This window comes from Strix uralensis, chromosome 4 (genome assembly GCF_047716275.1).
Source record: "Strix uralensis isolate ZFMK-TIS-50842 chromosome 4, bStrUra1, whole genome shotgun sequence".
NCBI classification, from domain to species: Eukaryota; Metazoa; Chordata; class Aves; order Strigiformes; family Strigidae; genus Strix; species Strix uralensis.
The window spans coordinates 130,581,743-130,601,187 of record NC_133975.1 but is presented as its reverse complement, the minus strand read 5'-3'; the positions used below and the strand labels follow the sequence as shown (position 1 = coordinate 130,601,187).

Below are 19,445 nucleotides of genomic sequence, written 5' to 3'. Positions count from 1 at the left end.
GCTCAGCCGGGCTGAACCCCCTCGGGGCCCAGCGCCCGCGAGGCGCTGGCGGGCACCGGCCGCGCCGCCACCCCCCCGCCATTTCCCCTCACCGCCGGAAGTCGGCGGTGAGTGACGGCGCCGGCGACCAATAGCAAAGCGGCGGCGGCGCCCCCGGCGGCCTATGGCGGGCGGCGACGTGGGCGCGTGGGGCGGCGGCAGCGCGCGCGCGCTGCCTGCGGGAGCGGCGGCGGCGGCGGCGGCGGCGGCGGGAGGGCGGCGGGGAGCGGCGGCCGCCGCCGCCGGGAAGGATGCGGCTGCGGATCTACAAGCGGAAGGTGTTGCTGCTAGCGCTGGCGCTGGCGCTCTGCGCGCTGGCGCTGTGGGGAACCGGCGGCGGCGGCGGGCGGAGGCGGCAGCAGCAGCAGCAGCAGCGGGGCGGTACCGGTACCACCGGGGAGCCGCCGCGGGTCAGCGAGCCGCCTCCTCCTCCTCCTCGCCGCTCCGCCGCTAACGCCTCGGCTGTATCTCCGGCCCCGCCGCTGCTCCCCGAGAACGGGACGCTGAGTTACCGCTCGCTCGTTTACCGACTGAACTTCGACCAACCGGTGCGGAACGCCGGGCGCTTCCCGGCGCGGGCCGCCGCCGCCGCCGACGTGGTGCTGGTGGTGCAGGTGCACGATCGAGCCGAGCACCTGCGGTTGCTGCTGGAGTCGCTGCGGCGGGCGGCGGGAGTGGAGAACGTGCTGCTGGTGTTGAGCCACGACCTGTGGGCCGAGGAGCTCAACCGGCTGGCGGCACGCGTGGACTTTTGCCCCGTCCTGCAGGTTTTTTTCCCCTTCAGCATCCAGCTCTACCCCCGCGAGTTCCCCGGGCACGACCCCCGCGACTGCCCCCGCGACGTGGGCAAGGCGGCGGCCCTGCGCCTGGGCTGCATCAACGCCGAGTACCCCGATTCCTTCGGGCACTACCGCGAAGCTCGCTTCTCCCAGACCAAGCACCACTGGTGGTGGAAGCTGCATTTCGTCTGGGAGCGGGTACGGGCGCTGCGGGAGCACGCCGGGCCTGTCCTCTTCTTGGAGGAGGATCACTACTTGGCGCCCGATTTCTACCACGTCCTCAAAAAGCTTTGGGCCCTGCGTGAGCGGGAGTGTCCCGAGTGCCAAATCGTTTCCCTGGGCACCTACAGCCCCGTCCGCGGTGGCTTCGCCGGCCGCGCCGACAAGGTGGAGATGAAGACGTGGAAGTCCACCGAGCACAACATGGGCATGGCCTTCGGTAGAGACACCTACCAGAAGCTCATCGAGTGCACGGACGCCTTCTGCACCTACGATGACTACAACTGGGACTGGACTCTGCAGCACTTGACTGTCTCTTGTCTTCCAAAGTTCTGGAAAGTGCTGGTTCCTGAAATCCCCAGGATTTTTCACACGGGGGACTGTGGCATGCACCACAAGAAATCCTGCAGACCGTCCACCCAGAGTGCCAAAATCGACTCTCTCTTGAACAGCAACCAACAGTACCTGTTTCCCGAAACGATGAGTGTCAGTAAAAGGTACTCCATGGCACCCCTTTCCCCTCATGTGAAAAACGGAGGGTGGGGAGACATTAGGGACCACGAACTCTGTAAAAGTTACCGCAGACTTCAGTGAGGATCCTTCTCGCAGCCTTTTTTTTTTCTTTTTGAGTTGTTCCATAGTGTCTTTTACAGGCACACACGTGTATAAAAAGCATTTATGAGTTGGTTTCTGCTTTAATATGAATAAACATTCTTGTTAAAGGTGTCCCAAAATAGTAATCTTTCGTGTCCGGCAACCACGTTTTGGAAACGGGTTACTTGCTGCTCAGAGCGGCGGCGCGGTCCCTGCGCGGGAAGTGACCGCTGCTGTGTTTACTGGGAGGAGGAAGAAACTTGTATATAAGTGCATCTTTTCTGGTGCTTGCAGTGCTCTGGTGAGGGGTTTTTCCCCCGCCCGGGACAGGGGGGGGTGAGGCTGCCTTCGCATGCTGCCTCACCAGAGGTACCGGCACCTCCTGCCCGGGGTCACCTCATGTCTGATACCCACGTCTGGTTGCGATGTGTTGATGAATATATGAAGGAAAATTAAAAAAAAAAAAAATCATTGTTTTTACTACAATGTAGATAAATACACGATTTTTTTAGTTCTGCCGAAATAAAATTCAGTTGTTTTGTAATACCAGAGAAGTTCTTGATTCTCACAAAAAGATGATGTCATCTTGTGTTGCTAGAAAGTCAGGGCTGCGGGGGGGTGTCTTGTCTTTAATCCAGAGGGCTGAACACAAGCCATCACCCCTTCTAGTATTGTGCATTTAACTTCATTAAATTTTTAACGATACTCGCTAATTGAGGCAGAATAGAGTAACAAATGCATGGCACAACACCTCTTTTGTTTGGATCCAAAAAAAAAGTTCGCTTTCAAATTAGTCAGCTGTGTAAAGCGACCAGTAAAAAATACTGCTGTGTAATGGAAACACACTGAACTGGAGCTGAAAGCCGTGAGCGGGAGGGAGCAGAGCCCTTCGTTAGCATCCAACACTTCCTCGCCTGTTTTAAGTCTTAACGGTGCGACGGCTTTAATGGCACTTTGCTTTGAAGCACAACGGGTAGCAGCAGCACATAAGCAGCTTTTTGTAGAACAGAGAAGTATGTTAGAGGAAGAAAACGCTACACTAAGGTGACAGACATGAAATAGTTAGATTTTATACTGAGAAATTCGGAGGAAAAAAAAAAAACTTCAATTTTTTAATTTGAGAAAATAGGTTGGTGCTCTTCGGACTCTGGCTACACCAGCTCCTTAGAATGGAAGCAAGGCTTTCCTTTTACCACAATTTGTCACCTACTTAATGGGTTGTGAGCATATCGGTCAAATGTTCATTTGAGAGAGCGACAAGTTTTGTGAAATACTCTTAAATAACATGCAGGTGGTTATTTTGACGGCCATAAGATGCTCTTTTTTTCCAGGGGTCATTTAACTGCCACGATTCTGTACCAGCTTTGGTAGTTGCTTCATTTTTCTAGTTTCAGAACGTCGGGGCTGGTGCTGAAAAAGCTGTGCCAGTGCCTCAGCCCATCAGTCTCTCCCCCAAGGAGCCGCGTGACGGAGCTGAGCAGGGTGAAGCTGAACCCAGCAAACCTCTCGTCCTCCTTCAGCTGGGTCGGTGCCGCGCTGGCGTCGAGGGCAGGGCAGATGCTTTTGGCAGCTGTGGCTTCCGCTGAACTTATAAAAGTAAAGCTCACACCACGTCCCCCCGCTGCAAGCTGTGAAACAAGTCAAATTTTAACTTTCTTCTAAAGCCCATTGCGTCTTGTACAACTCAAAAAAAAAAACCCCAGAAGTTATTTCAGCGGCAGTGAAAAAGGGAACTGAAAGTTTATTGTTAGATATGTTCTTTTGGTTACCGCACTTCAGAGGGATGAACTAGCAAAGAGCCTGCTGAAGCTCGTGGGGAACTGTTTTTGAAAAGTAAATCTGGGTAAAATGAATCCGTTTTACAAATTGTAAATACTTAGTAGCAGACGCGCAACAAGAGAGGATGTTTTTATTGTGCAATTGAATTTGTTCGGTTGACAGACTGGGGTATGTCTGGATGCTGCGGATCTGAAGTAATGCGCTAGGATGGAATACATGGTATAAATGTTGATTATTTCTAGGAGACTAATTAGAACCTCTCAGTGTAATTAGAAATTTCATTTAATTACTAAAATCACTAAAAAAAAATCACTGCAAGTCTAATCCTGCAGTTATCACAAAATGAAAGGTTTGAAGAATGGTGAATACTGCTCATTTCTAGGTGGACTAAAAGCCGTTCCCGAGGGAGCCAGCAGAAGCAGGATGTACACAAATACTCCCTGTAATGTAGCAAGAGCCTAAGAAAGTTGTGTAAACAATAAAGATGCATTTTCTTCCGTGAGCTCACATTCAACTGCATCTTACAAGTAAAACTATTTTAGCCCATACATGTGATTAGAAAACTCAGACCTGTTAACTTCAAAAATTAACAACAGCGTAAGTTTTCTATGTTGACGTGTAAACAGGACAGTTTCAGTAGGAACCTGCGTTCTGCTCTTAGCCCTAAAGTCACAAACCGGCACGTGGAAGTCGCAGTAAGAATCAAACAACAGAAGGAAATCCTAAAATAATTAAACTAGTCCAATTCATACAGCAAAGAACTCTGAAACACAACCGGGCAGCGCGTTACGTGATCTCTAACGACCTGCATGCTCCCATCCTGCATGTTCACCTCTCGCAGGAGCGGGGAGGCTGCTCTGCTGCCCGAGCCCTGCTGGTTCCCCTGTGCCGACCCCCCGGCTCTCGCCTGCCCCCCCAGCAGAAGGCCTGTGTGGTTCTCAGAGCCCGCGGCCGTTTCAACCCCTCTGACAGCACTTTCTAAATCTGGTTCCCTTCCCCTAGATTCGCCAGGAATCGCTGAACTGGTGTCAGAAGGTTCACGCTGCAAACAATGGTGTGAACTGCAACCTACTTTTCCTATTGTTTCAGCTGTTGCAAAAGACGTGGAAGTTTTGCTGGTTTCTGTAGCAAGTTCGCCTTGGACCGGGTCAGCTGCGGTACAGTTTGTTTCTGCCTTTGTTTGGGGGTAGTTGCCGTTTGTCTTTTCAGCGAGATCTCCTCCTGAGCTGCTAAGCATTTCTCCTTTTCCATCGCATTCAGAACGGGCTGCTTCCTGCGGCTGTCGAGAAAATAAATGAATTGTTTTACAGCTGAAACGGACTGGGCACACAAAACTGCTGTAAAAACAGGCCAAGACACTTGTTTCTCTGACGTCTCCTTCCAGAAAGCCAAGTCAGCGTGGTGCTGAGGTTTTCCTGGTCTTGTACCGCGCGTGGGAACGAGGGGCAGGGAGGTCGTTTGCCTCCCGAGGGTTTCCTCTGCGATAGGAAACGCTGCTGGGCAGCTGCCAAGGGGCCACAGCCTCCATCACCGTCACCAGCGGGGAACACCGGCCAGGCACCACACCCAGGCTGTTCTCTACAACTCAGGGGCCACAAAATCAGTCAAGGGATCCAAACTGTCATTGTGAAAAGCACATTTTAACCTTGCAATTAGGGAAATTGCTGTCCTGCTGTATGTGGAAGGTGTAACTGGTAAATGAGCTGTCTTTCTCAATCGGCCCAAGTGAGTTAAGCCAGGAATTGCTGCAGTTTGCCTCGGAGAGCATGAGCTGAGACCCAGTGCTGTCTAAATAGCACTTACCCAGTTTCACCAGCAGCTCTTGACTGCTTTAGCAAAATAAGTGCCTATCAGCGGGCAGTCGGGATCAGGCGGGCACCTGTCCAGGAGCAGCTGGATTCGTGGATTCAAAGGCTGAGTAGCTCTCGCGCACGCCCAGCCCTCTCCAACCCCAGAGCCTCTGCTCGCTCCAGCAAGAAACGGAAGAAACGCTACTAAGTCCTGCTCAGCACTGTATGATTCTCCCACATGAAAGTGTGATGATTTAAGATGTCTCAGCTTCCCTTTCTTAGGTACCGAAAGATACACATCTGCTCTCCAACAATTTGAATTCTGAATTTTTACGTATGTTCCACACTAGCTACAAAAGTTAAGCCTGTCAAGTAATACCACAGCCACTATCTTCAGGGTAAACTCCTCAGTCCTCCAGCTTAGTTCCAGAGGTCACGTGCTTCGCCTGAACTGGCTTTCCAAGAAGCCATCTGCACGTTAACTATATCTGCAGTCTCCAGTTTATGGCCACAGAAGTAACCTGATTGTCCCTGCATATTATCTTTCCTGTAAGAAAAGTTTTAAAAGCATTTCTGATACAGTCTCTACCAAGAAATCCCAGTTGATTTGGGGGTTTTACATCACATTTTCCACTTTATAAAACTAACATTTTGTTTTCTCCATCTGTCCATTTCCTATTTGGCAAAGAGAGGTCATTTTAATCCTGTGGCAGACTTCAGAAACAGACTTTGCATCCTTTATATAGACAAAGCGACTGAGGAAGGAGGGTAGCCTGAATGAGGCCTTACATATTGCAAGTAACGCATTTGGGACCAGCATTTAAGATGAATAATCCCGTATTTAATTATCTAAACAACAGGAAACCAAGGCATCTGTGCAAAGACAGCATGGTCTAACCGTGGGCTCCAGTACGTGAGCCCAAACTTGTGGGTATTTGAAGAACATCAATTATTCACTTCTTTATTTCCATTTTAACAACATTCTGGGTTTTATTCTGATGACATCTGCCAGGATTTGTTTGCAGCACGTTGTCATCAGCTCTGACCTGGAAGCACTTGGGGTCCCTCGGAATGAGGGATACTAGGTAGTTAGTTAGTTATTTTTTTCTTTTCATACCAGTGAGAGATGTAGTGTGTGCGTGCCACGCTGTATTCCTGCAAGGATAAAGCACTGTCTTTAATGATTATATCGCTGTTCTCCACCTTCCCAATGAAATATAGGAGGTTTCAATCCCTTGATCACATTAAATGGCACAAACGTGAACCTACATTTCTAAAAACTGACGTTTATACTCGCAAATAGACCCCACTCCACATTTTTCCCTGCTATATCAAGACAAAACAGGGACAAAGGTGTTTCAGTCAGATTCGATAGGATGTTGCTGAAGTAGATAAAGCAGGCAGCAATGTGTACTCCTGCCAGAGAGATCCTTACCTTCAACCTGATTTGAATTCTGTCCTCAGTAACATCAAGCACTTCAATTAATGGCTGACTTTCCAGTGCTGATTGGGAGCAAAAGGAAGGGCATAAAACAGTGTCTAGAAATCCATCAACGTTTTCTTCACTGACAAACAATCTTTCCTAAAGAAAAGAAAAAGCAGGTTATGTTTTTTTCATACTATACTTCAACGGTGTTAGAGCAAGAAACTCACTCCAAAGCAAGCCAGGACACTGATGCACAACACAAGTTTCACAGCACGCTCACGTCTCGACACGGAGATTCTAAGTCAGACACTCAGAAGTAATGAGGTGAAATGAATTGAAGGCCCGGGCTTAGCTCATTTCGATTTGAAGTACGGATCTGCATCATACACAGAGATAAAAGAAACATATGTTTTCTCTCTTTCGATACGTGACTAATATATAGATTTAGACTCCCTCTGAGGAATGATTTGCACCGACGTTGTTCCACTGTCCTCGCCTATCTTAACATCAGGAAGGCGTTACGCTTTTATGGATTTGTTTCAGCGTCTTACTTTAGGAAAATGCAAACACCTCCTGGGACTGTCCCTGCAGGATCTTTGAACCCTCCGCCTTCAAGATCAGACCTTCTAAAGCAACGGCTATGAAACATGCATGGCTGTATCCGTTTCACATCCATCCGCGGAGGCTTCTCAGATCTCCACTTAGGCAAGCGGAAACAGCGGTTGGAAGGAACGGAGAGGTATCCACAGTTAAAGACGACAGGCTGGGACATGTTTCAGGGCTGTTTATATGCAGTTCACAAACAATGTGAAACATGTTGCTACAGGTTTAAAGATTTAAATCAGTTACAGGTAATTAAAGGTCCTAAAATATATCCTGGAGGGGCTGTTTCATAAGAACTGCAGAGCTTTCCCTGTCCTCATATTCTTCCTAAATCATCTGCTGTAGGCCGTGGGTAAGGACAGATGTTGGCACAATAAAAATGGTCTACCCTAGAGGACTATTCTTACGTTCAGCAAATTACCTTTCCTGTTTAACTGTTTAATTGGAAATAGCAGGGAAAAGTTGCAAACCTTCTACTTTAAGTCACACTTTTCAATTTCTCAATCCAGTTCTAGTCTCTTGTCAACCCAATGAAAGTTAAATTCAATTATTACTGACATCTTGCAGGCTGAGAAGCAAAAAGGCAATTCTGCACATTTTTGGCCCCCTGTGGATGTAGCCTTATGCACAGCCAGATGCCGCGCAGTGTCTAAGGTACAAAATTTAACTGTCATCCTGAAAAAATAATTCTGTATGTGAAAAATAAAACAGCATCCTGTTTTTTTCACTATTTAAATTAGAAATCATGATATGGAAAGTCATAACATACCTATTGCTGGTTTTCAAAACCAGAGGATTGTATTCATTTTTGCTCCAGAAAGATTACAGTCCAGGCAAACATCCAACATCGGATGCTGAGACAGTTTGTGAAAAGATTAAACTACAGCAGGGTTGCCCTGACAGAAAACCCTCCAGTAACACACATACCTCTTACATTTTTGTATACAAAGCCTAAAGTACTTATTCCCTCGTGTGGCTTCCTTTACTGCCTGCCAGAGAGGGACCCTGCCAGTGCTTCAGGCTTGTGGAAATATTCTGCAGAGTTCGAGAGAAGGTGTCAGAGTAAAGAAACAAGGCAGGGAGTACAAAATCTGTGCAGCACCGAAACTCCCACAAGCTCATGAACTAAATCACCAGCAAGGCCTTGGGCAGCACAGAAGATCCATTTCCACCTCCGCCAACATCACACATCACAGAGAGAACAGGTCAACTCCCCTTCTGCGGGATTTTCGGCACGCTGCCGAGCGCGATGGCGGCACAGCCCGTCCTGGTATCCTGCCTTCACTTTGAAGAGAAGTGCAGCAAAGCACCTTCTGCTCCACCACGACGACTCTCCTTACCCAGCTGAGAAATTTGTCACCTGCCAGTAATTCACCTTTAGCTGACACCTCCGCTCCTTTGCGCTCCACGTTTTCATTTTAAGAGCAAGAACGTTTTCCTAGCAAGAACATTTTCCTAAAAGCTGGAGACTCGCAATTTGAGTGAGGATAAAAAAGAAGAGACCAGTGCGTTACTGTTTTTCCTCCAAAATAACTGCTAGAGGTTCTCCACATCTCAACACCCCTTTGGGAAAAGAACCACCGTGGGTTTTGGGTCTCAGCAATCTTGCTTCGATTCTCTGCCTTCTGGACTACTATGACTGTGAGCCTCCATTTTCCCTGTATAAAATGGGGGAAGCAATCTTTTTTTCCCCTCTGACCCTGCATGTGTTTTATCTAGTGAGAGCATAAGCCTTTCATGAAAGGACTTTTACTGTGTATTTGTGCTCTTAACAAAGTTGGTGCCTGACCCTGCTTATATCCATAAGCTGCGTAACAATAAAAAGAAATCACAGGCACAGGAATCAGGAGGGGAGATGCTTGAAAAGCCAACAGGCAATGAAAAGTTTTCCATTACATCAAAATACAGCAAATTGCATCCTTAGATCGCTTTCTCTGAAGTGACTTTAACCAGGGGGTCACTTGCAGACGCTGCAGAGCCAAAGTCAGCACCGTGGAGCCAAGGGAGCGCTCTGCTGCGGGACACAGAGCCCGGCGTCCCGCAAAACGTGGGAACGGCTTCACAGAAGCATTTCTGAAACAGCAGCAGACCGTTTACACGCACCAAAACAGAGCTACGATGAGGAGACAGGGAGGACCCTCAGGAGTGAACGTGAGGGTGAGAGAGCGGCGTATAGAAACCGGCCCCCCCACCAAGGTCAGGGGCGTGAGTGCCAGCGCTGCGCGTCAACCACGGCTACGAGAAGAGAGCGAGAGCCGTTCCATCTCAACACAAATACCGCTTCGCACTTCGGCAACAAACCCCATCAATCTTCCGGAAGGTTTTTCTCCCTGATTAAAAGCAAAAGAATTTGTTTTCTTCACAGAAAATACTGTTAAAAAACTGTTTGGAAGGTCTATGGATCAGTACTTTACACGAGGATAACAAGTAACTGCTCGTGATGATGTTCCGATCATTTTAACTAATTACTGTAAAACAATTTTACCAGGTTTCGTACCAGCTCAACACCATATTCCCAGAGCACTAAGCCTACATTTCAAGTAAGTATTTAAAATTTTATTGCAGCACTACCCAGTGGTCTGCCATAAATCACAGTACCTTGTGCTGTACGCGCAAGCAATAGTATTTGTTATCAATATAATGATTATCATTAGCCTGTTCAGACAGCCAGCGACTGTAATTCAGACTCTGCATTCACGGTGAGTATACGCTGAGGCATTTATATTACTGCAGATGTTATCAAAGCACAGACCTTGAGAAAAATGATTCAGGAATTTATTTTAAAGCCTGTTTGCTCTGGCTTGGAAGAGCAGCAGAGGACAACCATCTGCAGATGATTTCAGTGACCCTGTAAAATAATTCTTCTGCTTAAACAGTTTATTTTCTGATATTTATGACACTCTCCTAGCAACTCAGAATTCAATTTGTTTTTCCCCGCACATACTGTCATCTGCTGTTTGGTACACATTCGTTTTTCCCTGCGACTAAACTGAGACCAAATTAACATAAACGTTAGCAGGAATGACTTTGGTTTCTCGAACACATCATTCGAAACCGTCCTCCTGTGGCACAGCACTGACAGCGCACAGCGGCTGCAGCGCCGGCAGACGCAGCACAAAGCCGGTCCCCCGCGGCTGCCCTTGGCACTCAAATCGTTTGTTCCACACGGCTTTATCCAAACTCGTAGCCAGTTACCATCCAGTTACCTCCCACACAGGCTGCGAGAGTTTTAAAAGCGGGACAGATTTCAGACTTAAATTATTTGCATGTCTCCTGTAAAGAGAAGCTCGTGCCAACGTGAAAAGGGCCTTGGAGCCAGGGATCTCCTGGCCTCTTGGTCCGTAGGGTCCCACTGCAAACCAGCTCAACGTGAGAATTTGAAGCTCAAAGTTTTGGTCAATGAAAGTATCTGTACTGGGAGTGAAAAGTTTTATAAGATATTCATGACTGCAAAGATTAAACAGCTCAGAAGAAGCTTTCACGAGCTTAATCAGTAGGTTAATAATGTTTTCTGACATAACTGTTTTGTGTGAGTACGTTATTCCCATAATGCATCAACCAATTAAAGGCTATTCAGAAATTAGTTTGTTTTATAGCAGAAGCAAACTAATTATGTTTCTTAATGTAGTTTGGGAAAGAGATTACTTTGAAAAAAAATCAAACAATAAGTTTGTTCTGCTCTCCTCTTCTGTCCTCCTCTGACCTTCCAAAAAACTTGCCAAGAGCCCTGAAACACTGAGCACAGAATTAACTGAACCTAAAAGAAACTACTGTAGGATTAAGCACAACAGTCCCAGTTTCTAGCATCATCTTCTAAGAATTGAACCCTAACTGTTATATTAACTCTTTATAGTAGCTTGGAAGTTGAAAATTATAACCCTGACTTTCAAAGAAAGCATGTAACACAACTCAAAATAGCTCGGAAGGGGAAAACCTAGACGTGGCAGTACAGCCAGCCAGACTGCCCCGGCTGCCTGCGAGCCAGCACCTCTGGACTTGTGAGCATCCCACAGCATCCATTCAGCTCTCTGCTATGCATTTCCCTCCGAAAGGCAGCATAGGCTTAAAACATCAACATAGCTTATACTTCCCAACACAGCTCTCTAGGCTTCACGTTTGGTTGACTCTCAAACCAAGAAATACATTTATCCACAAGAGCCGTAATTCCGAGATCGCCGAGCACGAGCACAGCCCCAGCAGGGCCCTGGGCAGCGTGCCCATGGGAGCACACGGCCTTTCCCCACGCTCTCAGCGCTGGGAGTGTCGTAGCTCCACCGCCTGCAGCCGCACACAGATTACTGGGTTCAATCTGGGGCCCCTCTCTCCAAAAAGGCCATTGAATGACTCGAGCGTGTCCAGAGAAGGGCAACGGAGCTGGTGCAGGGTCTGGAGCACAGGTCTGATGGGGAGCGGCTGAGGGAACTGGGGGGGTTTAGTGTGGAGAAGAGGAGGCTGAGGGGAGACCTCATGGCCCTCTACAACTCCCTGAAAGGAGGGTGCAGAGAGGGGGGATGAGTCTCTTGAGCCAAGGAACAAGCGCCAGGACAAGAGGAAATGGCCTCAAGCTGTGCCAGGGCAGGGTCAGACTGGCTCTTAGGAAGGATTTCTTTGCAGAAGGGGTTGTTGGGCGTTGGAATGGGCTGCCCAGGGCAGGGGGGGAGTCCCCATCCCTGGAGGGGTTGAAGAGTCGGGTTGACCCAGCGCTGAGGGATCTGGTGGAGTTGGGAACGGTCAGCGTGAGGTTAATGGTTGGACTGGAGGAGCTTCAAGGGCTTTTCCAACCTAGATGATTCTGTGATTCTGTGACTTCTTTTCCAGGGAATACGTGGCCTCTCGGCAGCCCCACATCAGGCACGTGTCCAGCATGGCTGGAGAGCACAGGATCAGCCTGGGCACCACAGACCTGACAGCCACATACAAGACAAATACCACGTTCCATGAGATAACGAGAGGATTAATTACAAAGACCAACAGTCCCTCTGTTGTAAAGACACCTAAAAATAATATTGTTCCCATGGGGTTTTTTGTGTAAACAGGTCATGGCAGGTGTTTGTCTTGGAGGAGCTGCCCCGCAGCATACCTGTTGCCAAAGCAGAAGTCCAGGGGTTAGAAAACAACACGTGACAGTAGGTGCGTGCAGCGAGCAGAGGTCACAGGGCTTCAGCGTTATTTACCAGCTGCTTTCAGAAGGAAAAAAAGCAACAAGAGCTTCAAAAGCATCTCATCTCCTTCACAAGGCGCTGGTGGCTGTGCCAAGCAGAAGAATCACACCTCTTTTTTTATGCTCAGTAACGCACTCATCTAAAACATGAAGGCATCAACGCTCACACAGAAGTTAAACAAAGCTTTCATATTGCTGTGCAGTTCCCTTTTAGATACCTATGTTAAGTAATCCTCACAAACAACATAACTCATTCAAACCATGAACTAACCAGGAATGTTTAGTATAATATTTTCATGCTGTAAATGTTAAAAAAACATCATCTCAATGCATAGTAAAGTAGAGGAAACATTGCTCCCTGCTGTTCTCTGGAGCCCCATGGGGGTTTACATGAGTTAAATCTTAATATTCTCCATGAGTTAAATCTTAATATTCTCCATAACAGAACATGAGCTTTTATTACAAAAGGGATGGGCTGACTGCAGCAATTCCCTCCCCAGCGAGGGAAGCGCCGACCAGGAGAGTGATCACACATCCTCTGAACAAACTCATTTCAGTCCACTGAGAAGGGCAGGAAGGGTGTGGATCAGCATGAAAGGGAATTATTACTTGAACCAATCTTTTTCTAATCACATGAAAATGAGCACACATGACCCCAAAACTGCAGGCAGAATTAATTATCTAGTAAACGCATTTCACATGCTAGTGTAACTGAGCCTCCAAGTCTCCATAGTTCAGATACACCCACCAGAAAACTGGTTTTTATTTGTTAAGAATTGAGTGTTTAACCCCAGGAGACCAAACATTAAAAGACAGTGTTTTACGAAGGCATAATTTCAGTAATTTCCCAACTCCAGCTCTGCCATAAACCAGGACATTCTGGGTCATGTGGTTCTTGGAAACCTTGCCTGGCAGGCTTACAAATTTTATTAATGGTTATTTAACTCTCAACTGTTCTTTTTTCATCATTTGCTCCCCAGGCTCTGTTGTTTTAAAATGAAGGGGAACTCTCTGATGCAGGAGTTTCCTAGGCCTGAGCTCCCAGGATTTAATCAAATGGAAGCAAGAGATGTAGGAGGTATTAATGGATGGATGTACTGTGATAAAGAGCAATGGAGGGAGCACAGCCCACAGCTGGTCCTTCGAGGCAAAGACCAGACAGTGATTCTGGCAGCGGGGAAGCCGAGCAGCTTTCTCAGGTCATGAGTCTCAATTCCCCTGGGAAAACAGGGCCTGGAGTGAGCCCTGCAGAAAGATCAATGCTGTGTGGTGTCTGGTAGCGATTGAGCACAAGGCCAGTGACAAAAAATAACTTTTAAACCCCTGAAATATGTGGCCCTGCTCCACAGAGTCCAAAGTTATGGAATCTTTATTTTTATAGGGTTTCTGCTCACCATAACAAGTGGGTGGACATTGTAGTTTAATCAAGGAGCGAAGCTACTCAGAGAAAAAGAGAAGCAAATAGCTGCAACCGCTGATAAGAAGTTAGGGCTCAGAGTCAGCAGAGAGCTGACTTTCTGTTGTATGGGAAAGCAGTAGAACCAAAGCAACATCAAGAGCTATCAAATGAAGGAACACTTGCAATGACACAGTTAGAGTCCAGGGAGGACTGTTGCCTTGTAAAGACTTGCTGAAAATAAGCACTTGCTGGGGTGGGAATTCAGACTGCTCAGCATCTATGGAAACTGAGCTCTAAATATATCATCTTTCAGCACAGGGATTCAAACGTATCTGACTACAAAAGGAAAGCCAGTCCTTGAAATTCTGTTCCAAGACTGGTGTGCTAAGGACAAGCTCAACTCATTCTTCTACCAACACCTGTATCAGACCAATTTCCAACAAGAAAAGAGGCCACTGCGAGAAGAGGAACATCTCAAGCACGCAAGGCAGGGCTGCGCGTTTACCGGCACCGTTATCGTGCGTGTGGATCTGGGCAGAGGCGCGCAGGCAATCAGCATCGAGCGATACACGCTGCGCTCCACCACAGCCCAGGGAGGAGGCTGCCGACGAGATGCATTCTGCTCACACAGTCAACGATTACCGTAACACATTTTCCTGGCTGTTTGGGAAGTTAATGGGAGAAAACTACGCAGGCAGCCTAACAGGGTACCGTAACAGCCACCATGGCATGAGCTAGCGCCGAGTTGAGCAGATTTCTGAAGTAACAGTGAGGAATCTGTTCCATGAAACAACATAGAAACCCTTGGTTTCCAGCAAGAAGCAACTTCCCGAAAGACAGCGGAGTAAGAATTTGCCATGTGTAAAAAACACTGGCCTCTTCTTTCGCCACGCACTATCCTCTGGCAATGCTACTGTGGGATGAGGTTACAAACCAGCAGACAGCAGAGCGTGGTTCAGATGTGCAGGATAAAATTCCTGCTCGCCTAGGCCGCCAAAAGCTCCCTGAAGTGATTAAATAGGGCACTGCGTGCGTTCCTAAAACACTCTTGGATGACTGATGCAACTCCTGGCAGATCTCAATGCAAGAATCATAGCTCTGATTTACAGAAAGAGGTTCAAAGCAGAAAAACACCAGAGATGACAGCAGACAAATTGAAGAAATCAACATAAGTAGAAGAGAAACTACCATGGGCAAATAGTTAATGGACAGAAGATGGCATATAATAGTATCTCTAATTAAATATTAATTTTTCTCACTTCACTCTGAGTGAATGCAGCTATCAGTGCTGGCACAGGCACTTTTGGGAAACAGCACAGTTAAAAAGCAAACAGAACAAATGCTTTCAGATTATTTCAGCTGCCTCAGTTTGCAGGCCCGGTGTCCAAAAGACTGTACCCCAGAAGAAATCAATCTTTTTTAGTCTGCTACATGAATGAATGGCTGGGAGGCCTATGACTAATGCCCTATCTTCTCTGTCCCCTACTCCACCCAAAACATTTTGCAATATATAATAAACTCGGAACATTCAAAGATTTTTTAACTCAAAAAACTACAATATTGACCAAAATCTCATTACTGGATGGCCTTTCAACAACTTTCAATCAAAAGATGTTCCCCCAATCATAATAACGGATGCACATACCAAACACTTTCAATCATTAGACTGAGATCAAAGTGTGCAGAAATGTCCATCAGTCACAGTACCGAAGAGATACTGCAGCAGAATTTCCTGTTCCCAAACTGAATTCTCAGCCATAACCCCACACAGTCACACAAAGTGGTTTCTCTTAAAACCTGCATCTAGGCATGCACGCCATAGAACAAAAAGGAAGTGCACGGAACGCACCACGGCACATGATGAAAGATATTCAGACTATCTGAAAAAGCGGATGAAATGCCTGTAGTTCCTACCCTATCCCTTCTGTACCTATATAGAAAACAAGCAGTAGTCTGCACAATGGCTTATCTGGTGTCGCATCACACCTTGATCACACCAATTAACAGTAGAGCCGAACGTATCGTGCCCCCACTTGCCCAGACTTGCAGGCTCCTGCTCCGTTAAAAGCGAAGGAAACGCACTGCAAACAGTTCAGTGTAGGTGGTTCTCAATAAATTCATCATCCTTGATACTTACCCAAAATGATCAGCTCCTCCTTCAAAGGAGTTGCTGTTACAGAAAAGGTATGCAGCCTGCTAAATGGGAAATGAAACGGGAAGATTCAGCTGCACATGTACTAATTGGATAAATATCTTTCAGAATCGTGCAGTATTTTCTAATTTGTAGGGATGGAGCAATTAAGATACTCCAAACCACCATCCCAGTGGCTATACTGTAAGCCTGCCAGTTTTCTGGACTTGCACTTCCACAGTACATGACCCAAAGTGCAAAGGATTTTATTCTAAAATAAAGACAAACTCCAAATCACATGGCTGAAATGTTACACAAGAACTGTGCAGTCTTAATCCCTGCTCACGATAAATTGTTTTCAAAGCCTGAGCTTACGGAATAACATAGTTCTCCACAAAACTCATGTGAGCGCTTCTTGAGAGCAAGAGGGCCACGAGGTGAGCATCCCTTCGTGGGGACACTGCCCGTTCTCAGCAGACACTGTCGGCCAGACGCAGCAGACGTGCCAACCTCCTCCTGCCACAGGCAGCATCGCTGCCTAGCGACCCATAAAATAATAAAACATCTCAACTAGAATCATATTCAGATTGGTAAGAAGATGAACTAGCCCAGCAAAACAGCAATCGACAGCAGTTCACAGCTGCTGTTTGCTGTACTGCTCTGGTTGAACTAATGAGTGTTTCCATGGCTGTAAACAGGAGTTTTGTCCTCAAATACAGACGCAGGTACACACCATTCACAAGTCTGCATTTCGTGACACTGTATGCACGTGTCCATACGTATGGTGTATTATAAACATCTCCCTTCTTGGTGTGAAAAGGCTGCATGACTAATTTACACAGCCTAACGCTAAGGACATAGGGCAGCTCCGTTTTCACTCATCATCAGAATTTCCCTTAGCACAGGAGGCAAAAGTCATTTCAATTCCAAGGACGAAGATGACAGCTCCGTGACGTGACCTTTGTACTGCTCGTACAAGCCTAGAGCTAATTAGGTCGTTCCCCTTACATCTGGTAACAGCTGAGGGAAGCAGTTTGCATCACTCCCAAGTTCTCCTGAACTCAGACCGATACCCTAACAGCTCCCCGAGACATCACTCATAAACGAATCCCAACAGAGGTCACACAGCTCTGGGGAACGTGACGCCCCAACCCTGCCAGTGTGAAGCCATTACCTGCAGAGCGGAGGCATCAAGGCCGAAGCAGAACTTCTCCCAAAGCCCAGTGCTGCCGGGGGCCTTGGCCAGCCCGATGGCAGCACTGTGGGCGGCCACGCTAACGCTGCTCTCGGGGGATGCCAGCCTGTTTGCGGGAGGAAACTGTAAGAAGAGGGCAAAGGTGCCAGTGGCACTGGAGAAGCGGAGGCTGTAGTGGTTCGTGCCCACGTCCCCGCTGAGGCTCTGGGGCTGGATGCCGGGCACACGCAGGAGCAGGGTGAGGGAGGCCTCATCCTGCCGGCAATGGAAGGGAGGGCACACGGCGGCCTCGGGGCTGCCGGAGCCCCGGGGATGAGCCATCTCGCCGGGGCTGCCCTCGGCGACCGGCGGGGCCGGGCTCCCGGGAGGGCACGGAGGGGTGTCCCTGCCGAGCGCTGCCGGCTCGGGGCTGGCGCTCGGAGAGGGGGAAACGGCGCCGGAGCGGGGCGGTGACGGGTCGCGGCCCGCCGGTGGCTCGCCGGGCTCCCCGCCGCCGGGACCCGGGGGAGGAGCCGTCCCGCCGCCCGCCTCAACCGCCGGCGGCTCGTCCAGCCCCTCCGCCCCGGGCTCGGCCTCCTCCAGCCGCTCCCCGCTCGGGCCGGGCCGCGGCAACACGGGCAGCGTGACCAGGAGCTGCCGCTGGGCCTTGTCGAAGGAGGCCCGCCCGCCGTTCTCGTCCACGTCGTAGGGGAGGCGGAGGCGCAGGCGGTAGGCGGGACGCTGCGAATCGAGGCGCAGCTCCCGGCCGCGGATCTCCAGCGCGGCCTGGGCGGCCGAGCGCAGTAACGGCAGCTCCACCGTCACCACCAGCTCCCGCGGCACCGGGCTGGGCGCCGAATCGCGGCAACACCGGTAGTCTTGAAGGTCCACGTAGGAGCGGTGGCGGATGCTCCAGCGCGGCGTGGTGGGGCCGCAGGGCCGGGCCGCCGCGGGGGTTGGCGGCGGCGGCGGCGGCGGGGCGGCGGCGGGCGGGAAGGGGAAAGGCGGCAGCGGGGGGGAGTCGGCGGGCGGCGGCGGGGCGCCGCCGGGCAGCGGGGTGCGGATGACGGGAGCTTGCGGGACGCCCTTGTACTTGGTGCCGCGGAGGACGGTGGCGTTGGCGCGGTCGAGCTGGACGGCGCCATGGCGCTCCACGGCCTCCAGCGCCGTGTCGCTGAGCAGGCGGCGGAAGCGGGCGCTGCGGGCGGCCAGGCGGAGGGCTGCCGGGTGGAAAACCACGTCGTAGACCCAGCGGCGGTGGCCGCCGCGGCCCAGCTCTTCGCGGCCCGGCGCTAGGCTGTAGGGCAAGGCCCAGCGGTGGCCGCCAGGCTCCGGGCGGGCCTGCGGCAGCCCGACGTGCGGGTTGCTGCAGATGTTGAGGTAGCAGCGGCGGGAGCCGGCCTGGCTGGTGCGCAGCACGTAGCCCGCCGTGGGGTGGACGAAGCGCACCTCCACGCCGCGTTCCCGCTCCAGGGCGGCCACCTCCTCCTCGTACAGCCGCCGCTGCTCCGGGTCGGCCAGCTCCGCCGCGTACTCGGCGAACAACGCTCGGAACTGCTCGTCGCGGAAAGCCCGTTGGAGCCGCTCCGTCTCCTCGGCGCTGAGCTCCAGCTCCTCCAGCCGCCCCGCGCCCGCCATGGCTCCGGCCCGGCCCGGCCCGGCCTGGCCGCTCTCGTTGCTGTGGAGACGCCAAACAAGATGGCGGCTGCGGCCTGTGCTCGTTGCTCTGGTGATAGTAAACAAGATGGCGCCGCCGGACACCTCCGGCCAGTTGCTATGGAGACGCCAAACAAGATGGCGGCGCCCCCCCCCCACACACCAGTGGGCTTCCTCAGAGTGGATTCCTCGCCACTTGCGAGCCCTTCCGCTGAGCCTTTCCCCTCCTTTCACCTCAGTGGCTTTGTGCTGGCTCTCAGCCCTCGCCCCCATCTTCCACAGGGGTGGCTCTCCACTGTCCCCCCTTCACCCTTCCTGCTCCCCCACAGCAGGAAGGGCTCTGTGAAACAAAACAGCTGGTGCTGAGGCTCCACTGTCTGTTCTACAGACACTTCGGGGGAGCTGGTGCTCCCCTGGTCTCACTGCCCATGAGCGGCTGGAGCAGCTTTTTGCTTAGTTTCATCAAAAAGGGACCGTTTTCACGTGCCGACAGGCCGCTCTCTGCTGTAAGCCAAACCAACTGCTGACGCAGAAGTCGGCGCTTCCAGGCCCTGACTCTTTCCCACCTTCCTGATTTTTTCTTCAGCGAGATTTCCTCCTCCTGGCCTTCCCGAGAAGCGTCAAAGGACCATGTCCTTGTTCCTCTTACCTCTCCTCGCCCTGCCTGCATAACACTATCCACAAACAGATTATAG

General features: G+C 50.1%; 2 protein-coding genes across 4 annotated transcripts; one reads left to right on the top strand and one right to left on the bottom strand.

Annotated features, from left to right (window-relative positions):
- The first annotated feature begins 229 nt into the window (after window positions 1–229).
- On the top strand, window positions 230–1,763 carry MGAT2 (alpha-1,6-mannosyl-glycoprotein 2-beta-N-acetylglucosaminyltransferase). The gene has a single exon (XM_074869254.1). It carries the CDS (start codon window positions 291–293, stop codon window positions 1,629–1,631), a length of 1,341 nt encoding a protein of 446 aa, XP_074725355.1. The 5' UTR covers window positions 230–290; the 3' UTR covers window positions 1,632–1,763.
- A 705-nt stretch (window positions 1,764–2,468) lies between these two features.
- On the bottom strand, window positions 2,469–19,063 carry DNAAF2 (dynein axonemal assembly factor 2). 3 transcript variants are annotated; one of them, XM_074869250.1, is made up of 4 exons: window positions 17,095–19,063; window positions 6,636–6,782; window positions 4,483–4,689; window positions 2,469–3,259 (listed from the first exon to the last, which is right to left on the bottom strand). In XM_074869250.1, the coding sequence occupies exons 1-4, from the start codon at window positions 19,021–19,023 to the stop codon at window positions 3,008–3,010; spliced, it is 2,535 nt and encodes an 844-aa protein (XP_074725351.1). In that variant the 5' UTR covers window positions 19,024–19,063; the 3' UTR covers window positions 2,469–3,007. The 3 variants fall into 3 exon arrangements, with proteins under 3 accessions (XP_074725351.1, XP_074725350.1, XP_074725352.1); XM_074869249.1 differs by lacking the exon at window positions 2,469–3,259 and having other exon boundaries at window positions 3,508–4,689; XM_074869251.1 differs by lacking the exons at window positions 2,469–3,259; window positions 4,483–4,689 and adding an exon at window positions 5,624–6,355.
- Window positions 19,064–19,445: the final 382 nt, after the last annotated feature.

Excerpts from the sequence above, each read along its gene's own strand:
- MGAT2 (XM_074869254.1), top strand. The coding sequence starts at position 291 with ATGCGGCTGCGGATCTACAAGCGGAAGGTGTTGCTGCTAGCGCTGGCG.
- DNAAF2 (XM_074869249.1), bottom strand. The coding sequence starts at position 19,023 with ATGGGGGCGAGGGCTGAGAGCCAGCACAAAGCCACTGAGGTGAAAGGA. Across the intron at positions 6,783-17,094 it reads TTGATGCCTCCGCTCTGCAG|GAAAGATTGTTTGTCAGTGA; the intron begins GTAATGGCTTCA and ends TCTTTTCTTTAG. Across the intron at positions 4,690-6,635 it reads GAATTCAAATCAGGTTGAAG|CCGCAGGAAGCAGCCCGTTC; the intron begins GTAAGGATCTCT and ends TTTTCTCGACAG.